General features: G+C 41.5%; 2 protein-coding genes across 2 annotated transcripts; one reads left to right on the forward strand and one right to left on the reverse strand.

Annotated features, from left to right (window-relative positions):
- Positions 1–445: 445 nt before the first annotated feature.
- Positions 446–2,032, reverse strand: NKAPL (NFKB activating protein-like). The gene has a single exon (XM_012664352.1). The coding sequence runs from the start codon at positions 2,030–2,032 to the stop codon at positions 812–814; it is 1,221 nt and encodes a 406-aa protein (XP_012519806.1). The 3' UTR covers positions 446–811.
- An 8,092-nt stretch (positions 2,033–10,124) lies between these two features.
- On the forward strand, positions 10,125–17,422 carry LOC105826368 (zinc finger protein with KRAB and SCAN domains 4). Its single transcript, XM_012664339.1, has 5 exons — positions 10,125–10,835; positions 12,532–12,679; positions 13,896–13,978; positions 14,960–15,083; positions 16,077–17,422. Exons 1-5 carry the CDS (start codon positions 10,413–10,415, stop codon positions 16,937–16,939), a joined length of 1,641 nt encoding a protein of 546 aa, XP_012519793.1. The 5' UTR covers positions 10,125–10,412; the 3' UTR covers positions 16,940–17,422.
- The last annotated feature ends 7,049 nt before the right edge of the window (positions 17,423–24,471 follow it).

The raw sequence follows: 24,471 nt of genomic DNA on the forward strand, positions 1-24,471 counted from the left end.
GCAGAGTCTCACTCTGTTGCCCCAGGTCGAATGCAGTGGCATCACCATAGCTCACTGCAACCTCAAACTCCTAGGCTCAAGCAATCCTCCTGCCTCAGCCTCCCAAGTAGCTGAGACTACAGGTGTGCACCAGGACGCCTGGCTAATTTTTCTATTTTTAGTAGAGAGAGGGTCTTGCTCTTGCTCGGGCTGGTCTCAAACCCCTCAGATCAAGCAATTCTCCCGCCTTGGCCTCCCAGAGTGCTAGGATCAAAGGCATGAGCCACCATGTCCAGCCTATCTCCTCTATTTTCTAACCCAGTCAGCTAACTGCAACCAGAAGTATACACCAATTGAATCCTTTGTTCTTTCTGGGGTTCTTCTGGTCCTCCCTGGGGCAAATGAATGGCTCCATGAGGCAATGAAGCCCTCCAAGAGACCAAAAATGTCAGAGCTCAAGAAGGAGAAAAAAACTTTAATAGCTCTAACCCTATCTTGCCACATATACCCTTGTATACACACATAACTTATGGACAGATATAGAAGGCACCAAAAAGAGATTTCTTTGGGGAGAAGAGTCAGGGACTGGGATGAAGGATTCACTTGTTACTAACTCTGCTTCTGTAATGTTTGAATATTTTTTAAACCATGTGCACATGTTACTTTTTAAAGTTAAAAGAAAAAAATAAATTGCTAGAGATATTTCAAAATGCAGCTTTTTTCTGAGGGGCTTATTAACATTGTAGGTACAGTAGCACTGGAAAGCCTTTTGATACTTTTGGTCATAAAAGACTTTTGTTGTTAAAAGTCCTGCTGTGTAACAAACAAATCCTTACTTGTCATCTTTCCCTTTTGTCTTTCTGTACACCATTTCTCGGAAACTGGCTAAAATCTTATTTTCTCTCTTTCGTCTCTCTTCTTGGTTAAAGGATGCAAGGGCTCTCTTCTCATCGGCACTATAGATCTGGTTCTCCTTACGCAGCCGTACAGCCTCCATTCTCCGATGCCTGCTGCCACTCATGACATAACCTGAGCATTCAAATGAAGCAATCTCTTCACTTGTCAACCCAATTTCACCTCTTCGTGGGATACGTTTTCCAGCCTTTACATACTCAGCCATTGCTGCACCTTCACCTGGGAGCAGAGCATGACCATAGTTCAAAGGTTTCTCATCTTGAGAGGCATATATTATAGGTGCTTCTGGACCTATTAAATCCATGGTATCTGCACTCTTTGACTGCTCAATCCAGGTATCTTCTGGCAACTCCTCTTCTGAGTATTTACAGCTTGAGTCACTGGATTCTTTTTTAATCTTCTTATTCTTCTTTTTCTTGAGTTTTTTTGCTCTGCATTTCTTTTTCTTCTCTTTCTTCTTGGCTTTTTTAACTCTCTTTTTATCATCATCAGAGCTAGAATTCATGTCAGAGTCTGAATCACTGTCACTATTTTCAGAATATTTGCGATGTTTTCTCTTAGATGACTTAGTCTTTCTTTTTTTCTTGTTTTTTGAACGACTCGTCTTCTTTTTCTTTTTTTCTTCCACGCTAGAAACTGAACAACTCTTCTCATTCTGTACCTCTTCATCCTCAACTGGGGTATGCTCATCAGAATCTGGCTCAGGAAACTTTGGAGATAACCCCCACACCTCAGGCGCTCCCAACTCCCCAATCCTCTCTCTCTCCTTCAGCCTCCTCTGGCGGTAGCTCTCTTCCTCCTCCTTGTCATAGTCTTCTACCCACTGCCAGTTACCCGGACAGTGGTGGTGATGGTAGCGGTATTCGTCATAAGAGACCCAAGAGGACAAGAAGGCGTAGTTGCGGAGCCCTGGGGGCGGCTCTCGAGACCAAGAGCGGCTAAGAGGCCAGGAAGCGCCCCCGCCCAACTCACTCCACGGAGGCCTGAGGCCCTCACCGCCGCGGGAGTGAGAGCGGGAACGGTCGCCCGAAGGGGAGCGTCTGGACTGAGTGGATGGCGGGCTCCCGGACGAGCTCCGTCGTCGTCTCCGAGAGCCCGGAGTGTCCTCGGCATACCGGGGCCGGGAAACTGGAGCCATGAGCAGCGCTTCAAACGGTCAACTCCGGCGGGTTACCACAGACACCGAAGCTGGCCAGCGGTTTCCGCTTACGCAGGCGCACTAGAAACGGCACCCCGCCCCTGCTCGCGCACAGCTTCCGCTTCCTGTAAGTTGCCAGCGCGAGAACGAATCCGCGCGTGGGTTGTGAGGCGCCCGCCTCCGCGGAGGTTGCTTGGAGGTGTCTTGTTGGAAGTGGGTAAGGGATGTGGGCACACTTGATTTTAGGACTTAATATTCCCCAGTCTCAGCCGCGTCGGAACATAAAAGGAGGAATTTGCAGCAACCATTCCCTTTACTGTTGAAACATTCCCTTTCTCCTGCTTGGATTTTCACCTTTTACGGTCTTGCTACTTACCCTTCGTTTCTCCCATTCTCACTTACGTCCCTTTATCTTTATCCCTTGGTGGACGATCCTTACTACCAACGCTCTTCCTTTTTACCACCTTTAAAAGGAACTTGTCCGCCATCTTTATGGCGGAAATACGTTTAATTAATGATTTCCCAACCCTGCTTGTTCCTGCTGGAAGCAAGAACCAGACTTATTTTGGAATCAGTTTGAGCTCAGCCTGTGAGCCAAATGAGGACAGAATCGTGATTTTAATTCTTAAATTCACAGGCTTTTCTACTCCAGAAACACATGGAAGTATCCAACTCAGTCTTGTTGATGCCTACAAAATTTCTTAAGAAACTTTGTAGTCTGGGAACTTTCTGAATACACTTTAGATCTCACTCTCTGAAATGGCAAACATTTCGGAAAGATCACTTCACCCTGATCGTAATATGTGTAAGGCTGGCCAAAAGACTCCCACAGGCACAGCAACAACAGCCCCGGGCACCTTCCCTGTTGGCTTGCAGCCAGGGCCAGACTGCATCCTGTCATGAGTGGCAAAAAACAGCTATGCTGGCTGAACACCCTGAGCTCGGTTTCCTGCCCTACCCAGCTGCTGCAGGCAAAGTCCTCAGGCTTCAAACGACCACATCCTACCTGAATGTTCCAAGACCCCTTAACCCCACATATAAAAACCCTGACTCAGTCCTGGGCAGCGTGACTTCTCAGGCCCTGACCTTAGGACCTGTGAACCCTCACCCAGGAGCGCTTTAATAAAGCCACTTGTTTGGCCATAACTTGTGTTTGCTGGTCTCTCCACCACCGAAAACCTTACAATATGTACATAGGCATTACCATCATCTTGGTTCTCTCTAGTTGAGTTGACCTGCTCAGTTAGTGGACAGCCAAGTAAAAACTTAAGAATAATGCCTTCCTGATGCTAGGACTCTGACCAATAAAATGGGGAAATTAAATTGAGTAAGACCAAATTGTATCATTTGCTTTAAGTAGAATTTTAGTAATGTGATGAAAGAGATAAGGATTGGTACTCTGAACTAAAATAAAATCTTAACCCCTCCTAGCCAGCTGAATGGACCCCCTTGTAATAGGGGGAATGGCCTAAAAAAGGGTAAAAATGTTTTCTGTTTCTTTAAAACCTCCCCCATTCCTTTTGGGAATTAAAACCTGCATCCCTACCTCAGGCCAGTGGTTGGGAGGGGCAGGAGAATGTCCTTTGTTCTTTGTACCACAGGAGATGGCTCAATGGAATTTCCCGTGTGCAGGGTGGAAGTCAGGACATTATCTTAGCAGAAGATGTGATGAATCAGAACCATCAACTATAGTTGAACAGCTATAGCCTGAAGGTGACAACCTCCCCTTTAAAAGCTCTGTATTTGGCAGGACATTGCTATTTTAAGATGGGAGTCTGCCAACCTCCTCATTTGCCAGCAAATTAATAAACTTCTCTTTCCTTCTCTTCAAACCACTTTTCCTCATTCTTCTGATGTGGCCATGGGGACAAGTGCTGAGCTTTTGGTAACACCATCTTGGTCAAGAGGATCCCAGAAAAACCCTAAAGCTGAGTTGCCGGCCATGAAAAGGCGGGGTCAGACACCCCCCATCATGCCCACCTCCCCAATCCTTTTCTAGAGATATTCTCTGTAACAGTAAGATACTAATTAACAGGCCTAAGGTTATGCAAGACAAAGCTTAAACCACTCCTATAAGCCATCAATTTATTTAAAAGGTCACTTGAGTTTGGGTAAATATCTCTGTGACTTATCTCTGATTAACAGACATCCTTATCTTAAGTTAAAACATTTCAAACCTTTAGACAAAGCTCTATTTCTTTAACCAATTACAAATCAATGACTCTTAAATCCACCTATAACCTGCAACCACCCTCCTCCCCTTGAGATGTCCCACCTTTTCAGGCCAACCCAATGTATGCCTTGAACATCAGCCACTGCCAGCACATTTTCTCAAGACCTCTTGAGGCCATGTGCTCCAGGCCAGTCACATGCATTAGGCTCTAAATAAACTCCTTTAATTTATTTTACAGAGTTTGGGTTTTTTTCCATTAATAGTCCCATACCATAAACCATACTAATTTAGGAACTGGCAAACAGGGAGGAGTATTATACATGAATGGTTACATGTACAGTGAAAATATCACAATGGATAGGTAACTACTATAGATTCTCTGTAAGCAAATTTTGTTTTGGAGTTATAAACTACTTGATAGGCCAATGAAATGGATATGTAAATGTTACTTGATATAACTGAAAATTAAGCCATTTAGTGTCTGATGGGGATTTCAAATATTAACAAATTGATTGGTGGAATACCTTTTTCAGAGGTACACAAAAATGAATTTTAGAACATATTTTTGATCTTTAAGAAAGCTGTGACTTAGAACAGGAGTTGGAAAACTTTTTCTGTAAAAGGCCAATAGTAAATATTTCAGGCTTTGTGGGCAAAGAGGCCAAATTTAGAATACTATGTACGTACCAATAAAAAAAAACAGATTTCCATACTTTTTTATTGTATATAATTATCTTATTCAAATTATAATAATTGAGTACAATATTTTGTAATACAGATCTAATGAGAAGAATGAAATTCTTTTTTGGGTGAGTAACATTTTGCTAAATAGGGGATCTGCCCTTATAGGGCAAAAGCAGCCGTAGGCAATATATAAATGAATGAATATAGCAGTATTCCAATAAAACTTTATTTATAGACACTAAATTGAATTTAATATAATTTCCATTTCACTAAATTTCATTATTCGTTTGATTTTTTTGCCCAACCATTTAAAAATATAAAAACCATTCCTCCCTCAGGCCATACAAAAACAGAAAGCCAGCCAATTTTGGTCTGTAGGCAGTAGTGTGCTGAACCCTGACTTAGCAGAAAAACAGTGGTGCAAAGCATGTGCTTATAGGAATAAAAATAAATGCCCAATCATACCTTTTTATGGGGGGGATGGGCTTTCATTTTCTAAATTTTATTTATAGATGAGCAAATATTCATTAGTATAGAACACAGAAATATATTCGAAGAACTTTAAGAATATAGGTAAGTTTTTGAAATAACAGTACATTTTAGTCATTAAGAAAAGCACTAGATATTGAATGATAAAAAGGAAATTGCTTTCACAGGTAATGTTTTACTATCTTTCTCAAAATTGTTTTCCATTTTTCCCCAAATTTTTATTTTAAAAACTTTCAAATCTATAGAAAAGTTGAGCAAATATCCATATTGCCTTTACCTAGATTACTATTTTTTTGTGATTTTGTTTTGTACTCAATTGAAAGAAAGTTGCAGACATTATGATTCTTCTCACCACTAAATAATTAAGTAATTAATGCCTAAAAAGAGGGACATTTTTCTTCATAACCATGGAGCCATAAGGAGTTCGAGACCAGCCTGAGCAAGAGTGAGACCCTGTCTCTACTAAAAACAGAAAGATTAGCTGGGTGTGGTGGCATGTGCCAGTAGTCCCAGCTACTTGGGAGGCTGAGGCAGGAGGATAGCTTGAGCCCAGGAGTTCGAGGTTGCAGTGAGCTATGATGACACCATTGCTCTCTACCTGGGGCGACAGAGTGAGACTCTGCCTCAAAAAGAAAAAAAAAAATAGCAACACAAGAGGGAGGTAGAGGTGGGTGGGGAGCTAGCAAATGACAGATCTGTCCAGGAGGTGGCTAGAGAGGCCTGGAAGTGGCCTCTGTGTCCCACCGTGCAGGTGGTTTGCTAGCTTCAAACATTTTGTCAGTATGTGGTAAATGGGAGATGCCAGTTAGGCACTTGCTTCCAGGTGTGGGGTTGTGCTTCCTTCAGTTGTTCTTCTCTAGCCAGTTGTATAGTTCTTATGGTCCCTGGCTGTGAGGGAGGGCCCCTCACCAGCTTTCTAAAGCCTGTCTTCCCAGGAAGCCTTTAAGCCATACTCTCTGCAAAAGGCTCAAGAGAGGTACCCCTTTCTCTGGGGCAGTGTTGTCATCTTTTTTTTTTTTTGAGACGGAGTCTCACCCTGTCACCTGGGCTAGAGGACTGTGTTGTCAGCCTAATAAACATGATGTAAAGGTTTGCTGTTATTTATTATTATTATTTATTCTTATAATGGGCACATTGTCTTTAGTGTCTTGATGACTGGGTTTTGTTAGCATTTCTTTAGATGTTAATGTCTTTGGTCAATTCTCTTTGTAATGGCATTTTCCTATATGGGAGTGGGAGGGGTGGGGAGATAAGATATGCTTAAAAAGGAAGAGCATCTCCCAAATAGTTTGTGTTGTTTGTTGTGATGTTCAAACTCACAGTTGCTGCAAGAATTGGAGATGCCCTTTCCTTGGCTCCTCTGATTTAGGAGGAGCAAGAGAGATTTTTTAACAGTAGAGAATGACTAAGATATATGGACCCTGATTTGTACTGGAAATCTGTCAGCTTTTGAGAGTCTTGTCTCCAAGAGACAGCTGGCTCATGTGGGATCATGTGAGTGTGTTTGTGTGTGTATTTATATACACACCTACACTTGCATACCTACATCTATATTTATTTCTATAAGTAACTAAAGATAGCGGAACCCTGAGTTCACTCTAACACTTTTTTTTTTTGTGAGACAGGGTGTGGCTCTGTTGCCCAGACTGAAGTGCAGTGGCACAATCATATCTCAGCATAGCCTCATACTCTTGGGCCCAAGTGATCCTCCTGCCTCAGCCTCCCAAGTAGCTGGAACTATAGGCTCATGCCACTGTACCCAGCTAATTTTTTTATTTTCAATAGAGATGGGGTATTGCTATGTTGCCCAACTGGTCTTGAACTCCTGGCCTCAAACCATTCTCCTGCGTCAGCCTCTGCTAGGATTACAGGCATAAGCCATCACTCCTGGCCAACACTTTTAATTCCAATCCAATAAATACTACAGAATTCATTTTGGCTTTTTTCTTTTTCATGTTTGTAGCTCTCTGACAGTGAGAAACCTGGCTCCTAATATCTTCAGTATACAGTGGGCCTGCCATATCCACGGGTTCAACCAATCATGGATCAAACATATTTTTAAAAAACATAAAAAATAACAATACAACAATAAAAAATATTACAAACCAAAAACAATACAAAAAATATATACATAACATTTACATTGTATTAGGTATTATAAGTACATCTAGAGATGATTCAAAGTATATGGGGCATAATTTATATGCAAATATTTAATACTATACTGTGCCATTATGTTAGGGATGTGTGCATCCTCAGATTTTGGTATCCTCGAGGGATCTATAACCAGTCCTCCAAAAATATCAAGGAATGACTGTATTTACTTATTTGATCAATCCTTCCTCCATATAATCAATTTCCCCATGCTTTCTCACTCCTCTTAGTTGGCCTCAAATGGTGTGGTTGGTGAAATTGGAATGGGGCCAGTGAAATAGATGGTAGTAATGTATGTGTTAATTTTCCTACCATAGATCCCTCCTCCACCCTCCACTCTCCTCCACTATGTGGACACTCTCGTCACTCTACTTGGGCTCCACACTCACTCTGGGCTGGACTGCCACCTCCTCCCCCACGTCCTTTGGCCCCACCTAATGAATAATATGGAAATGAAGGAAGATAGGATTTTGTTTAATTAAAAAGAAAATTACTCTGGAAAACTTCAAACATATGTTAAATGTAGAAAGAATATTACAGTGAACCACCATATGCTTCTTACCCAACTTCAACAATTATCATGTTTGTAACATATTCTTTGCTTCTTTCTCTCTTTCTGAGTATTTTAAAGCAAACCCCAGACATTTTATTAGTTCACCCACAAGGATAAATACTTCAGTTATGAATTTCTAACAAAGATTTTTTAAAAACATAAACATAGTATCATTATGACAGCTAACTTGACAGTAATTCCTTAATATCATTGTATTTTAGTTTTCCCAGTTGTTTCAAGTAGGTATTTTTACAGTTGTTTTGTTCTGATCAGGGTCCAAACAAGGTTTACCATTGCACTTGGTTGATATGTCTATTCAGTCTCTTTTAGAAAATCTATGACAGTTTTCCTTTCTCCTCTGCATTTTTTTAAATGCCATTTATGTGTTGAAGAACCTTGGTCTTCTGTCCTATAAAATGTCGCACATTGTGAATTTGACTGATTGCTTTTTAAAAAATATCATTTAATTACTTAGTTCTCAAATTTACCTGCATATTTGAATCATCTAGGAAATTTTAAAAGTTATTTATGCCGGAGTCACGTCCTGTGACATTGTGATTTAATTGATCTTGGTTGCAACCTGGGTATCAGGATGTTTTAAAAGTTCCCCAGTGATTCTAATGTGACACAGGGTTTGAAAACTGCCAACTTAACTTGCTTCTGTATCTCACGTGTACACAAGTATAGGGATCTAGAAACTTAATTAGATTCAGGTTCACTTATTTTGCTAACAATACCTTATGGACAGTGTCTTATACCTCCTGTGAAAATACTTTGTAGTAGTTTTCATTTACAATAGCCTTTTGGACAATTCATTTTCTTAAGTTCTCTCCCTTCTTTATCATCCTTTGAATTGTAGAGGGATACAGTGAAGAATAAAAACTCAGGAAGGTACTGACATGGTATTTTTTTTTCCCCTAATAACCTACTGAACTTGCATTTTGCAGCTTCTCCATTCCGCTGGGTAGTAAGGGGCTTATTGACACTTCAGTCCAGCTATATAACTTGTAGTCACTATGGCCTGACATCTAGTACCATCTGGCTCAAAGAAATCTCAGAACTTTCTTCTATTATTGGGTAGGCCCAGTTTGTTACATGCTAGGCATTGTTCTAAGCACCTTACACAATACTGCTCACAATTATTATCTAATCCCTACTAATGCCCACAACATCCCTATCTATTTCCCCATTTATAGATTGGGAAAGTTAGGCACAGGGAGGTTAAGTAATTTATCAAGATCACCCAGCTGGTTAGTGGTAAAGCCAAGATTACTCTGTGTCTAACCACTGTACTAGACTGGAAATGGGGGCTTCAAAGAAACAGGAAGGAAGAAATTAGGAGAGAATGGGGTCCCTGAAATCAGGAGCTAGAGAGTTTCTCAAAGTGGAGAGCAGCAGCGTACGCCTGGTTGCCTGAGAAGAGGCCATGGAAAGTAGAAAGTGGTAACTTGTGGAGTCAGGGGAGGAAGACTCTCTGGTTACTTTTGCAGGACCAATGGCATTGGCTATGCTGGCAGTTTACTGTCTACAAGATGTTAAGAATTGGTAGAAGGAGAGGACTAGAGTGAAGGTGGGGAGGCCTTTCCTTCAAATAGTTTGGCCAGTGAAGGGGAGAAAAGAAAGTGGCAGATGGGGGGAGGGCGACCACTACTGTCTCCAGGCAAGTGCCTAGTTATGTGTTTGGCTTCTTTGATGTTCCTGAGAGAGACTAGTGGTCCTCCTTCTGAGGATGCTGGGGAACTCCTGCTTTCCAGCTGAATTTTAGTGTCAATTTTATGACAGCTGCTTAGGCAAGCTTTACATCAGAAAGAAGTGGGGGCCACAGCAGCATCCTTCCAAAATTTAAAGATTTAGTCCTATTTCTTATGATCCAGGCAGGGTCTGTGGTCCTTTTTCCCCCCTACCCATAACTGCCTTCCCTTGAGTGGAGGTAAGCATAGGGTAGCTAATGGGTTAATTCGGGGACAACCACCGAGAGAAGATTCCTAGAGAGCCCAGGAAGTGGCTTTGGTTCCCACCGAGGCTTCCTGTGCCCCAGCCTCAACTTTTCTCCTGCGTCTGGAGAGTGATCACTTTCACCCCAGGACGTCGTTTGGGAATATTCATTGTGGAACTGAGGGTGGGGTGCAGAGGAGGACGCTGCAAAGGCACGGACGGTGGAAGAGATCTCCAGAGCTGCGCCTCACGGGTATCTTGGGCCCCTGGGCATGAGAGGAGGGGACCACTTGCAGTTTTTCTGGCTAATAGTGATTTCTCACCTTTCAAGAATCCTTTGGAGATATATAAGTCGCAACTAGAGTGAGGCCCGGGTACGGCTTTGGGTCAGGATGGCGAGAGAACTGAGAAAAAATGCAGCCCTCGATGCCCAGCCCGCAGAGGAGCAGACGGGGCCCCTAACCGTAAAGGTAGAGAAGGAAGAAGCCTCCGCCTCGGAGGCTGAGCCGAGCTCAGCCTGTAGCCCCGTTCCGGGACCCGAACGCTCCCGCCAGCGCTTCCGAGGCTTCCGTTACCTGGAGGCTCCAAGGCCGCGCGAGGCGCTGAGCCGGCTCCGAGAGCTCTGCCGACAGTGGCTGCGGCCTGAGATGCACAGCAAGGAACAGATCCTGGAGCTGCTGGTGTTGGAGCAGTTCCTGACCATCCTGCCGGGAGACCTGCAGAGCTGGGTGCGGGAGCAGCATCCAGAGAGCGGGGAGGAGGTGGTGGTGCTCTTGGAATATTTGGAGAGGCAGCTGGATGAGCGGATGCCGCAGGTAGAACAGGTTTAGTATCTGAGAGCTGTGGTCTATTTCTTCCTGAAATCTCAAGATCAAAGTCAGGGGCATTCTTTTAAGATCCAGGAGTTCTCCATCTCTTTTTGTACCATAAACCTCTTTGGTGGCAAGGTGAAGTCCCTGGACTCCTTCTCATAATAGTATTTTTAAATACATAAAGAAAAATATAAAGGATTACAAAATAACTCAATTATTGAAATACAGTTAGCAAAGTAGTAAACAAATTGGTGATAAAGTTATATATGTGCTTTTTTTTTATTTTTTATTTTTATTTTTTGAGACAGAGTCTTGCTCTGTTGCCCATGCTCGAGTGCTGTGGCATCAGGCTGGCTCACAGCAACCTCAAACTCCTGGGCTCAAGCAATCTTACTGCCTTAGCCTCCCAAGTAGCTGGGACGACAGGCATGTGCCACCATGCCCAGCTAATTTTTTCTATATATTTTTAGTTATCCGGCTAATTTCTTTCTATTTTTAGTAGAGACGGAGTCTCCCTCTTGCTCAGGCTGGTCTCAAACTCTTGACCTCGAGGGATCCTCCCTCCTCGGCCTCCCAGAGTGCTAGGATTACAGGCGTGAGGCACAGCAGTGCACAGCCGCTTTTTTTTATTAATGCACTAAATAATAAGACCTAGGGACAAGGCTAATAACTGGCCATTTCAAAGTAGTGATAAATGTGAATGACTTTGACTATATTTGCCCGGTTGTAATGTGATGAGCATCTGCAGTTTCTATTGGTGACAGAGTCCTGGGTGCTGCTTATGCCACATTGGTTTGTTGCTTCCATTCATTACTGAAGGAAATGCTAAATTTCTCTTGGAGGCTAGTCAAAATAAGAATAGTTTTTTCCTATTCAAGTCCGTGGACCACTGGTTATGAACTTCTGGTAGGAAATGGGTTGATTTTCACCTCCATCTTCTTCCCTGTTTTATGAAACTGTTTCCTCTTTGCATCATCCTGTGTCCTTGTCCACATACCCTTAGAAGACGTGTGACCAATGCCTTCTAACCAGGGACCATGAAACCAAGGTTCTTGACTTGGATCTATTGAACCTGAGCCATGTAACAGTGAAAGGTCATTGCAAGTCTCTTGACTTCATTCTTTATAAAGGATGTAGGAAATTCTGAGCTGCACATGAGAAAGTAACTTGAAAACTGTAATTTCACTATAAATGTCTGCAAGGAAACCTGCATGTAATGAGGACATACCATGTGCCAGGTCTTGTGTTAGGCGATTTCACATCCTGTGATCTTATTTACTGGTCTCCAAAACCCCATAAACTACAAATTATTATCCTCATTTTTCACATAAGAAAAGATGTTAGTGTTCTTTGAGCACTTAGCATCATTTTCCAAAGGGTTATCATAAAAGCACAAATATATATATGAGGAAACATAGGGTAATGATTAAGAACATGGGCTCTGGAGTCATTCTGCCTCAGCTGTCATCCTAGCATTGTCACTTATTAGCTGGGTGACATGAGCAAGCTGCTTAAACTTTGTGTCTCAGTCTCTCCATAACAAAAATCCAAATTAATAGCTCATAGGGTTGTTGTCTGTGTTAATTGAGTTAATTTTCCTAAATCTCTTGGGGAAACGGTGCCTGGAAGGATACTCACACGTAGAAAACATGATAGAAATGTTTGGTAGATAAATAAAAATTAAATGAATAACTTCTAGATCCCAGGTGGTGACCAGGGGCAAGAACTGCTGTGTTGCAAGGTCGCACTGTTGACACCAGCTCAGGGGTCTCAAAGTAGCCAATTCCAGCCAATGAAGGCTCTGCTCAAGCATGAATCTCTGGGATCTCAGCCCTTACAAGACAGAGGTGAGTATTATCTTCTGGGCTGTATGAATTCTATGGACTTCATCTAATTTCATTTAAGGATTACCTAAAGGACAGACCCATCTGTAGTTACTTTATATGCTCATCACTGATCAATTCTAGTTTAAAACTGAGACTAAAAGGGAAATTTCAAACAATGGTGGAAAACTTCCTAACCAAACTAAAACATAGTAAATCAGACTTTATTAAAATTGGTGTCTGGAAACTATTGATATTTTAACAACACAATGATTTCCATTCATTTAATATGTATTTATGGAGGCCTCATCTATGGTAATCGATGTTATAGGCACTGAGGATAGAGCCATCAGTAAGACAGAATTATTGCTCTGATGGAGTTTATGTTCTAACAGGGAAGATGGCAAATGAATTAATAATGCAATTTTAGATATTGCTAAGTGCTATGAATAAAATAAGGCAGAATTTGTAAAGCCAGCCCAAACATTCCAGAGATGGTAGGACTGCTGCACATTGAACAGTATAAATCTTCTAAGCCGTGTAAAATCTATAACTAGAACAAGGTGAAAATTACTCGATAGGAAACTACTATGTATTCCAGGTTGTTCCTCATTTACTGTGGACATATGGGCAAATTCCCAAGACATACAATACTTGGACATGCCATCTAACGAGTCATAGCCCAAACCAATTTATTTTTTGCCCCTTGAAAAGTTGACTTCTTATAGGGAAAACTGAGATTCCCCTCTACCTCTCTCTTGAATCTGAGCAAGTTCTTTATAAACAGAATCCTATTTCCTCCTTTATGGACCCAGCCTTACCTGACTCCCCTTAGTTTTTCAAACCCAGAGTGGAAAGCACCCTAGGATCTACTAAAGACATTTTAAACAAACAAACAAAAAAACCCTCTTTACTCCCCATATCCCCGTAAAATTCAAGACTGAAAGACCTTCAAATGGAAAGCTTAGTTTTATTTTTATGTTGCTTTCATTTCACCACTCCTACGAAGGATTCTTTGCATGGTTTTCATATATCTACAGAGCACACCAGATTTCTTTAGGCCCTAAGATTGTAGCTGTTAGGAATCAGGTATTTTAGAAAGGAACACACTCTATATAAACTTCCTGGCAAGAATTTACTAACCTAGTTTTTGACCTTGGATTCCACAAGGCAGGGAGGCTGAATGCCAGGGTGGATCTCACTTCTTAGTTTCTTTCTTCTTAGCTTCTTTCCTTCTTAGTTTTCCAGGTTTCTGGGCTTACCCAGAGAAGATGCTACAGAGAAGAAGTAGTGGTGGCTTCCAGGCTTACTCCAGAGTCCCAGGTGAGCTGGATCCCCTCTCCCTCCCCCAACACCCCACACTCTTCACTACTGTTGGGCTGTCCATTGGGTCACTCCCTCCCCAGTTGTACTTCACTCCCATCCTAGATTCACCTTGAATCTGAGTTTGTTCATCTATCCCAAGGTTGCTTATCATTGCCTTTATTTTGGTGCCCACCTAAGAGGGTTTTCCTGTTTCACTACCACCTTGAAGAGTTCTCTGTGCTTTTCAGATCTTTTTATCCCATCTCTTTGGCCAGCCCCCTCATGTGATTTTCTTCAACAAGGGCAATTCAGGAAATGCAAACTGAAGGTTTTGTTGGGATGGTGGTTTGTGTTTGTGGTTTTTGGTTTTTTAATAGTATAATAAACCATGCTATTGGTGTGGGATATAAATACCTGGCCTCTGCCCTCGAAGAACTTACACTTGAAGGGACAGATAAGGAATGTCCTTTTAGTTTAAAGTCATATATATTGCAATCTGAACAATCTTTATTTAACCTAGATTTTAATTTCTTACTTAGTCTTTCATGTCCTGCTTGAAGATCTCTGTTTGAGGCTCTGTAGTATCAACTTTTTTTCTGATTTTTCTCACCTCAGTCCTAGATATCATTGTATTTTAAGAATTATTAATGTAAATGAGCCCCTACCCGACTTTGCCAAAGCACAGCACATATCTTTTGACAAGTTTGGATTTAGTTTCATTCCTTTTGCTGCATGGGTCCCTGTTTTCCAAACCTTTTCATTTTCTGGACTGTTCGGACATTTATATGAAAGTACTTTTCCTAATGTATATTTCTCTCCTTTTGCAGGTTTTTTTTTTATATATATATAAAGATGTTACTAGAGATGGGCTTGAGTAAGTGTAGGTATGCCACACTTGCTCTTTTTTAAAGAGCCCCTTTACAAGGGATGTACATTCTTTGCATGTACCCAGATTTAGGAGTGATTTGGGGCAAGACAATGGAATACTTACTGTTTTAGGGGCTGCTGAAAATGGAAGATGTGGCCCTGACCCTCTCTCCTGGGTGGACACAGCGGGATTCATCTCAAGTGAACCTCTACAGAGATCAAAGGCAGGAGAACCGTGGCACCTTGGTCTCCCTGGGTAAGACTGACAGGCACTAATTTCTCTTAAGGTTTCTTGGTGTTCTTTGTGTATTAGAACCATGTTAGGAGCTGTTTAGCCCCATTATGTTTAGATTCAAAATCACCATTTCTGAAAGCCTGTTCTTGACTGGCTCCTTACCCCTTCTGGCCTTGCTTGCTTCTCTGCCCTGCCAGTGTGCTGGTCAGGTTAAGTGCGATGAAGCAGATACAGCCCTAGTACAGGTCTGGGTCATAATAGATGCTCAGTAAATGTTGATTTCCTCCTGTCCCCTCCTGTTCCTGACTCTGACAGAGGAGGAAAGCTGAGGGGCCTCTTCAGGAAATGGGCCATGGAGTCAGAATGTAGGAGCTAGAAGTGACCTTAGACGTCAACTACAGACTCTGCCCTCAGAGATTAGGGTGCAGAGGCACAGAAGACTGCCTGGCTTGTCTGAGGGCACATAGTTTGTTGGCAGCACAGTGGGGGCTCTAGCTCAGAACCCCCAGCACTGAAGCCAGTTCTCTTTGGGGACCCTGGCTCTGCCTGGGGCACAGTTAGCGATAACTGCCCATATCATTGATCAGGGACCAGTTTCTGAGTCTCCACTTTCACTGTTTCTTGCGGAATGCTTCAGAAATCCTCTCCTTGCCCTGTTTACTGTCGCCCTCTACCAGCCCTTTCAGCATTTTATGCCAGGTGTACGGCCCTGTTCCACTGTTATTAGAGCTTAGAGCTGCCACATGGATCCCCAACACAGTCCTGGGCCCTCACCACCTTCCTCCTACTCCCTCCATTCCCAGTTCGTACCCTTCCAATGGCCCCATTCCCATTCTCAGGGCTCCCTCCTCCCAGCACTCCTATTCTCCCCCTTTATTCCCATCCTTTTTCTTGTATTCAAATCCTCATCCTTGGCATCTGTAGACTCTGATTTTTGCCTCCATGGTCCTCATCACAGCGTTCTCCCCCTGTGGCAGGGCAGAACTGACAGTTGCTGGCCATTTGTTGTTTCAGGTGGTGAAATACAGACTAAGATCAGGGACTTGCCTCCAGCTGAGGAGCTTCCAGAAAAAGAGCCTGGGCAGATACTGTGCCACCTGGGTGAAGACACTGCCCAGATTCCTACATGTGCAGAAGCTGGTGAACAGGAGGGCAGGTTACAAAGAAAGCAGAAAAATGCCACAGGGGGGAGGCGGCATTATTGCCATGAATGTGGAAAGAGTTTTGCTCAGAGTTCAGGCCTGACAAAACATATGCGAATTCACACTGGAGAGAAACCCTATGAATGTGAAGACTGTGGGAAGACCTTCATCGGGAGCTCTGCCCTTGTCATTCATCAGAGAGTCCACACTGGTGAGAAGCCATATGAGTGTGAAGAATGTGGCAAGGTCTTCAGTCACAGCTCAAACCTTATCAAACACCAGAGAACCCACACTGGGGAGAAGCCCTACGAGTGTGACGACTGTGGGAAGACTTTCAGCCAGAGCTGCAGCCTCCTTGAACATCATAAAATTCACACTGGGGAGAAGCCATACCAGTGCAAGATGTGTGGCAAAGCCTTTAGGCGGAATTCGCATCTCTTGAGACATCAGAGGATCCACGGCAATAAAAATGTTGAGAATCCTGAGCATGGAGAGGCCTGGGAAAGTCAGGGTAGGATGGAAAGTAAGTGGGAAAATGTCGAAGCTCCTGTATCCTATAAATGTAATGAGTGTGAGAGAAGTTTCACTCAGAATAGAAGCCTTATTGAACATCAAAAAATCCACACTGGTGAGAAACCCTATCAGTGTGACGCATGTGGAAAAGGCTTCACCCGAACTTCATACCTTGTTCAACATCAGAGAAGCCATGTAGGAAAAAAAATTCTGTCACAATGACCCATGCCGTACATGGCAAATTTGGTGCTCAGGCGTCATTGAACTGAAGCCACCTGGGAGCCCTTACTGACTATAGAAGTTGTGGGCTGGGGCTTTATTTACCACTCCACATCATCAAGTGTTAGAAAATATAGTGTGGCTGAGATAAATTACCTTCTACATTCTAGAAAGTGATTGGGAAATAAATTATTTGGTAGGAGGTCATGGGAGAGTTGTCTGAAAGAGGTAAGACCTGAAATGGTTTGTGCTCACCCATTGGACTTAAAATGGCCTTCCAGAATGGCTAATTGCCCTAAGCCAACACTTTGTGATGTCTCCTGGTTGTATGGCTCCGATTTGGCGGGCTGCTGCTCTGACCATTCATTTTGCCTATATTGAGTCCTTCACGAGTTGGTCAGATTCATGAGGTCTTTTACCCTGCCCCCTCTGTGCCTTGCCTATAGGTGCTAAGAAACATTTATTAGTTACAAGTAAAATGACCTTCATAGCTCTGAAAATCTAATGTTTTCTAGATTTCTGAGGGATTTCTAACTTTTGCCATTTGTGTTTATGTCTAATTCTCTGAGGTCCTAGATTCTATGTCAATCTAGTGTATTTGTTGCCAACCACATAATATTGTCAGAGTTGGGGTGGGGGAATCCTTATGTCTTCACCAGGATAGTACGTATAGTAAGAATGCCTTAAATAGCTTCTTTATCATTAAGACATTATGAGACAGCTTCATCCATAGAACTCCATTCTTTAGTCAATGTTAATTGTGTTAGTTCACATTAATTTTGCTACTCTTTAGGGGGAAATCTTTCATATTCAGGTAAATAAAAATCAATTTATCAATTCAGATCAAAATGATTATGAATTTTTTAATAAATTCTGTAATGCTTAACATCTTGCTTCTCACCTTTTAATTATGTTGGGCCTAACCAACTGCTAAGACGCCATCTGTATTCCTCTTCCCAACTTATAGCCAACTATACATCTAGGTTTATGCCAGCTAAACTTAAACTTTCTCCAGGTCAGAGGATGCACACCAAATATTTATAATTATTATTCATGGTTTCAAAACTGCCCTGTTGGTTGGGGATATGAAGATCAGGTTAGAGGCAGCCAATGAAGATAGCAGCCCAAATGTAGGGGTAGGAGAAAATGTGTCTGTTCAGAAGCACATTGGGAACCCTGAGTATCTGATGAAAAGGATTTCACAATATCGAAAGTATCAACTTTTGAAGTCAAGATTCAAAGCTGTGAGTTAATCACGAGAAATAAGAATATTTTGATATGATATCTTGTTTTCACCCAAATCATCTGCATTCTTCAAAGACTGAAATCTTCTTCCCAGTTGCTCGAGTGCATATTACCAGCTTCCAGCATTGCCAGACTGTGTCATGAATGGTTTCTGCTTCTGATCAAATCCCTGACCATGTTGTATTCAGTCACCAATATGATGTTCTTGTCTGTTCTCAAGTACCCTCTCTGGATTCCTGCTCTGAAGTACCACAGGCTGACTAGGGACTTTCAAAACCATAGGGCTCTCCCTTTATAAATTCCCTACAATCTTTTATTACCTTCATTATCCCCTCATTTCAGTCCAATTTAAAACTTCTTTACCTTTCCAAAGTTCTGTAGACTTTCTCCACTCAGTCTCTTCTAGCCTTTTTAAAATTTCCTTTAACATAAACCTTATTTTTGTTATCTCCACAAAGCTAGCCATTTCCATTTCTCTCTTTTAATCTTTACTTTTCCTAAATATTTGCTAATAGCCCTAATCTTAAACACCCAAACTTGTTACAAACAACTCTGTTCATTTTTCTCTGGTATTTAATTGTTTCTGATGTTACACCGAGATGCATGTGAAACCTTTTACAAACCAGAAATCATTACACAAATATAGCTTACTGAGATTCACAAAGGACAACCGTGCCTCTTTTCCCTTCTTCTGCTCCTTCCAAGCCTAAAAGTCTTCTCTGTAAAGGAGGGAAATACCGTAGAAAAGTACTTTTGAGTGCCTACTATGCTAGACAGGGGAAGGGATAAAGCCTCTAATTATCTTTGTGTGTGTGTGCATGTGTGTGTTTATGTACGTACATATACATACACATATGTATGTACTTGGGCTTAGGGCTTTAGTATAATAAGGTTGATAGGACTTGCATACCAATATGGCAGGACAATAATTGCCTTGTAAGTGGTAAACTGAAGGCCATAGATTTTCAGAGAAGGAAAAGGTAACTTCCAGCTGTGTGAGCTGCTACTATTACATAGACAAGGTATCATGTCTATGTAAGAGAGACGAAAAGACTCACAGTAACTTTGTCAGATTTAGCAAATAAGGCAAGTTTGATGAGATAGGTGCATTGCAGGGTCCTTCTGTGCCAGAGCAAGAGTTTAAACTTTATTCAATAAGCCCCACCCAGGAAGCCACTGACTTTTTTTTCTTCTCCTTCCTTAGTCATTTATTTATAAAACATTAGTCTTTGACAATAAATATAGAAGGAAAGCAACAAAAAAAAGCAGTGGATTTGCATAATGGGTGGGAAACTGCAGGCCATGGCAGGCCAGAAGGTCCTGTTACTCATCAGGATGTTCTGTGTGACCACTAAGAGTCTTCAATGTAGCAGTAGGCTCATCTTTATTCTCCCAAAGTTCTCAGACAGCTTAGATGGGAGGCTATACATGATGAATGGTTCTAATTTTTGCTGTTCAACCATTTTTCTTGATCTTGCTCTCTGATTACATACATTCTAGACTGTTCAGTGGATCTGTAACAAACTTCCAAGATGAAGGGAAATTCTTGCTCATTGTTTGCCTGAAATCTTGCTTGTGTTCATCTTATTAAACAAAAAGTATGCTCCAAAAAGGCCCACAAGTTCAGCTACTAAAACTCCTTTAAAGATCTTCTTTCCCAGTGGTTCCATACTGCGAGTCAGCCTGAATCGCGCGCACGTGAGGACGTGCATGTCGCCACTGACCTTTCATGATCAAAATATTATCTAGGAAGCTTTATTTTTTTTATTTTTTTGTACAAAATTTGCTAATTTTACTAAGTACTTCATCATACACTGGCAACCTCTTTAACATCTAGAGATTAGATATTGCAAAATTAGGACACATTTGTCCATTATATACATTATATACACATGGCAAAACAAAATGCACAAAACATAAGAAAACTGATATCTGAAAATGTCCAAATATCTGAAAATGAACACACTAGTGTATTACCTTTTGCAATTCCTTCCCTCCCACCTCCTCCAAACCACTGAACTAATATAGATGGTACTATACTGCTCACAGAGGTGGTTGAACAATTTAATTTCCAAAAGACAGTTTTCTTGTGAATTTTAGCAAAAAGATATTTACAAAGTGATATTTTACTACCTCTACATTTAACATACGTTGGGCACTTCTAAACATTTAGGTAGACTATATGTTTCAGGTAAGGATTTAATTTGTCCACTATATACACAGCAGTCTTGAATAAACTGCACACATGTAACAATAGTTATAATTTGAAAGTGTCTTCGAAATATGAACATTCTGGCCTAGAGCCCCCTTCCCTCCTCCACCAACCCAGTGGGCTATAATGCTCAAATTTTCAGAAGACAATCTTTCCTAGGAATTGTAAAACACAAATGTACAAAATATATTAGTTTGCTAATTCTACTTTTGTCATACACTGGCAACCTCTTTTAACATCTAGAAAAGACTAGATGTAAATTAGGATTTGCTGGTCCTTTATATACACTATATACACAAGTAAGTAAGAAAATACACAAACATGGGAACAATGGTTAATCTTGCCTCACTATAAGCACACTGGCATAGAGCTCTTCCTTCTCCTCCCTCCTCCCCTGAACCCATGCACAAACACAATGTATTTGTGGTTTGGCCATTCCCCCCAAAAATTTCATATGAACTTTAACAAAAAGGTATTTGCAAAAGGTATTGCTACTTCTACTTTTAACATATATCAGGCACTTCAGAACATCTAGAAAGACTAGATATTTGAAAAAAAGTACTTAGTTTTGTCAACTATATATACAGCCGTGAGGAATAAAATGCACACACAAAACAATGCTTGTAATATGAAAATGTCTTCTAAATATGACCTGTTTGGCGCAGAATCTTCTCCTCTTCCTTCTCAAGGTCTTCCACTCCATGTCTTCTAACCCACTGAGCAAACATGGACACATGTCACTTCCAGAGGTGGTCTAACAACTCCATTTCAAAGAGCCATTTCTGGAAGACATTTTATTCAATGATTTTTTTTTTAAATGGGCATTTATAAGATGTGTTATTTTCTAAACTCTACTTTATCATGCCTCAGCAGCCTCTTTACATCTAGAAGGGCTAGATGTAGCAAACGTTTTCTTTTAAAAGTTTCAGGGAAAAGTTGAGAGCAGCTTTTTCGTATTATATACACAGGCCTTCTTCTATAATAAGCCAGTAAATCTTCCCAAATGTGGTATGTTTTTTCTTCTGTCTGGTGGCAGAACGACGAAGACCAACCGCCCGATGGCCCGCTAACCGTCCCACCCGTCGTCGTCCGGGACTCCGCTCACCTTCCAGGCCCGTTAAGGCCTTTGTGCGTCGTTGTCAGGACTACGTAGGGCTCGCCCAATGGGGACAGATCGGTCACACTAAGACCCGGATCTGCGCCGCTCCACGGCCCAAGCAGGTGACCGAGCGTGCGTCCACACACCGGCCTTCTCGGGCCCTCCAAACCTCAACGGCCCTCCGCGGCGTTTGGGCGGCCGCCCTTCTTCTTGCCCCACCACACCCGCCGCCACCCAAAGGCGCCGCGTCCTGGAGGCTTGGAGGGGGCTTCGCCTTGGCCAGGCAGGGTTGGGTCAGGAGAGGCTGCCGCCATCATCGGGTCACCGAGGTGGAGTTGGGAGAGACGTTCGCCGCTGCTTCCAGGGGCAGAGGGCAGCCACTGCGAGGGCTCCGGGTGTCTGCCGGCCAGAGGCAGCGGCCCATCTTGGGGCCCCCTGCTCACTCTCCGGCCCGGAGCTGGAGGGCCCCGAGCGAACTGGCCGCGCTCCGCGTCTCACCGCGCTCTCTGCCGGAAGGAAGGTTTATCTGGCAGTATTGTGTAATTTCAAATAAAAAATTATTTCACCGATAGTCTTTTAGATGCCTCACTTCTGTATAGAAGGTGAATTTATACATAAGCGATTTATAAAATGGATTCATCTCTAGCCTATTGAAAAGGATGGTCAAAAAATTATTTTGAGATGAAATTAGATCCAGTAAACTACTTCTTAAAATATAAGCGGTATATAAAGTATAATGAAATGCCACTTTTAACGCTTTCTTAAATGGTCTTTAGGAATTTTAGTGTTGAACAGTTTGGCCATTATATTTCATTTCACCAGCTGAAGCAATGCTGAAATCCTCCATTTTCGTTTTTTCTTTCTTTGCTTGAATAAATAAGTGGTTATAGCATTTTTTCCTACTTGGGTAGAATGAATGGTTATAATGAAAAGAGCTTTTGATGAACTGCCCTCATAGATTTGTTCTTAATTTTGGCAAAGATGCGTATAATCCTGCAAAAAGACTTTTTCTGCCTCTCCCTTTAGTGGAAAAAAAAGGTAAAGAGTGACGCCTCACCTCACAGAGTTCTGAGGATCTCTTATCCCAATAAGAAGTGCTATGTGAATACTCTGAAGATGTGTATACTTAGTAAAGAAATGAAGATTGAACATTTTGTTAGTTGACACCTCTATATAATGGAATTATAATTGTTTAATAATAAAGTGTATTTTAAAAATGACCTGTAACTTTATGAAAGCATTGATCTTCTTATCTTATAATGATGTCTGAAATACATATGGTACCATCTCCTTAATTATGATGAGAATTTTAACCACAGAGTAAATTCAGTTTATCTGCTTTTCTCTAAACACTCCTTTTAGTCCATCTTTGTTTTTGTTCATGTTAGTAAAAATTAGGTCTTCCAGATTCAAATGAGGAAACTTTTTTCCAATCAGCTTTATATAAGTAATATCCATTTTGTACATTTCGAATGGAGTTGCTACTGCAGAAATTTTTCAGGATGACTACTTTCCTGTGGACTTTTTTTGTTAATGTATTAGTTTCCCTCGTTATAGAAATATCCTTTCATTTTTATATCTACTCACATCTCTCACTTGGTTTCTCTGGCAATAGCAATCCCTCTCTATTTACAAAATCAATGTAAGACCCTGGAATTTAGACATAGCAAGATTTCCTAGTCTCCTTTCCCAATTAATGGTTGAACATTATGATATATTCTTGCCTCTTCTATGTATTTTGTTGAATTTGGTTATTATCCAAAAATCCTTCTCACACCTTTCCAAATTCCTATTTTATTGCAATTTCTGAGGTTGGTACTTCAGGGTTTTCAGGGGTCTAGGAAAACAAGCAATCCTAATGTAATTTATTTGTATGCAAGTAATAACCCATATGGTTATTCCTTTTGTCTGAGTGAATTCTTAAACAGATAATGCATTGCATAATTTTCCAATTGTCAGAAAATAACTATAACTGTAGTTTCAGGTATTAACTAAAGCATTAAAACCTTTAACCATTTTCTCCCTTTCTTGTCACCTACCAATTCTTCCCATAGGCATTGGGAGCCTGGGAAATGGAGTTTGTAGCCTTCCAGACTGGCTTATAGCACAGAGTATAGAAAGACTGATATGGGGCTCAGAGATACGAGAGATAGGCAATACTTAAGACTGGCTCTCCATTGTATCCTCAGCACTCAGCAGAGTTCCTCTTTAAATGAGTGAATCTGGAAATTGAGTCAACTTGTTCTTTTGTATTATCAAAATAAATCAAGATTTTTCGACACTTAACTACTGGAACCCAAAGCATTTGCATACCTGCTTCTAGAAATACTAGTCTTTCCCTATTTCTAAACAGGTTTTATATTTACAACCATTCATTCAACAAACCCAATTGTTTATGTCATGTCTGTGCTCAGACACTAAGGAATTAAAGATGAACAAGCTGTTGTCTTTGCCTGTGAAGAGCCTGAGAACTACTTTCTATTTTTAAATGCTACATTTTCATTTGTGGTAAGCTGGTCATTTTTTACCACCTATACTGCTGCCATCCTGATCCAAGCCACTATTGCTCTCCCACAATTACTACAGAAGCCTGCAAATGAGTCTCTGCCTCTACTTTGCTCCCTTTAGTCTCTTCTCAACATTCATAGTAACCTTTTAAAATCCTTTTAACATCTAAGTCAGATCACACACACTATTCTTCCACTCTTAAAACCATGCAATGATTTCCATTTTCACCAAAATTAACAGCACAAGCCCTTACAAAAGTGGACAAAGCTCAACACAGTCTGGCTTCCCATTAACCTCTCTAACTTCACCTGCTATCCCTCTCCCCCAGCTCACTGTTCCAACCATACTGGCCTCCTTGTTGTTTCTTGAATACACAGGCAAATCCCTATTCACAACCTCTGCTCTAGCTACTTCCTCTTCTTAGAATAATGTAGTTGGCTAACTTCCTTACCTCTTTTTAAGTCTCTACTC

This window comes from Propithecus coquereli, unplaced genomic scaffold, assembly GCF_000956105.1.
Source record: "Propithecus coquereli isolate 6110/MARCELLA unplaced genomic scaffold, Pcoq_1.0 Scaffold882, whole genome shotgun sequence".
Lineage (NCBI taxonomy): Eukaryota > Metazoa > Chordata > Mammalia > Primates > Indriidae > Propithecus > Propithecus coquereli.

Excerpts from the sequence above, each read along its gene's own strand:
- NKAPL (XM_012664352.1), bottom strand. The coding sequence starts at position 2,032 with ATGGCTCCAGTTTCCCGGCCCCGGTATGCCGAGGACACTCCGGGCTCT.
- LOC105826368 (XM_012664339.1), top strand. The coding sequence starts at position 10,413 with ATGGCGAGAGAACTGAGAAAAAATGCAGCCCTCGATGCCCAGCCCGCA. Across the intron at positions 10,836-12,531 it reads TGGATGAGCGGATGCCGCAG|ATCCCAGGTGGTGACCAGGG; the intron begins GTAGAACAGGTT and ends AATAACTTCTAG. Across the intron at positions 12,680-13,895 it reads TCAGCCCTTACAAGACAGAG|TTTTCCAGGTTTCTGGGCTT; the intron begins GTGAGTATTATC and ends TTTCCTTCTTAG.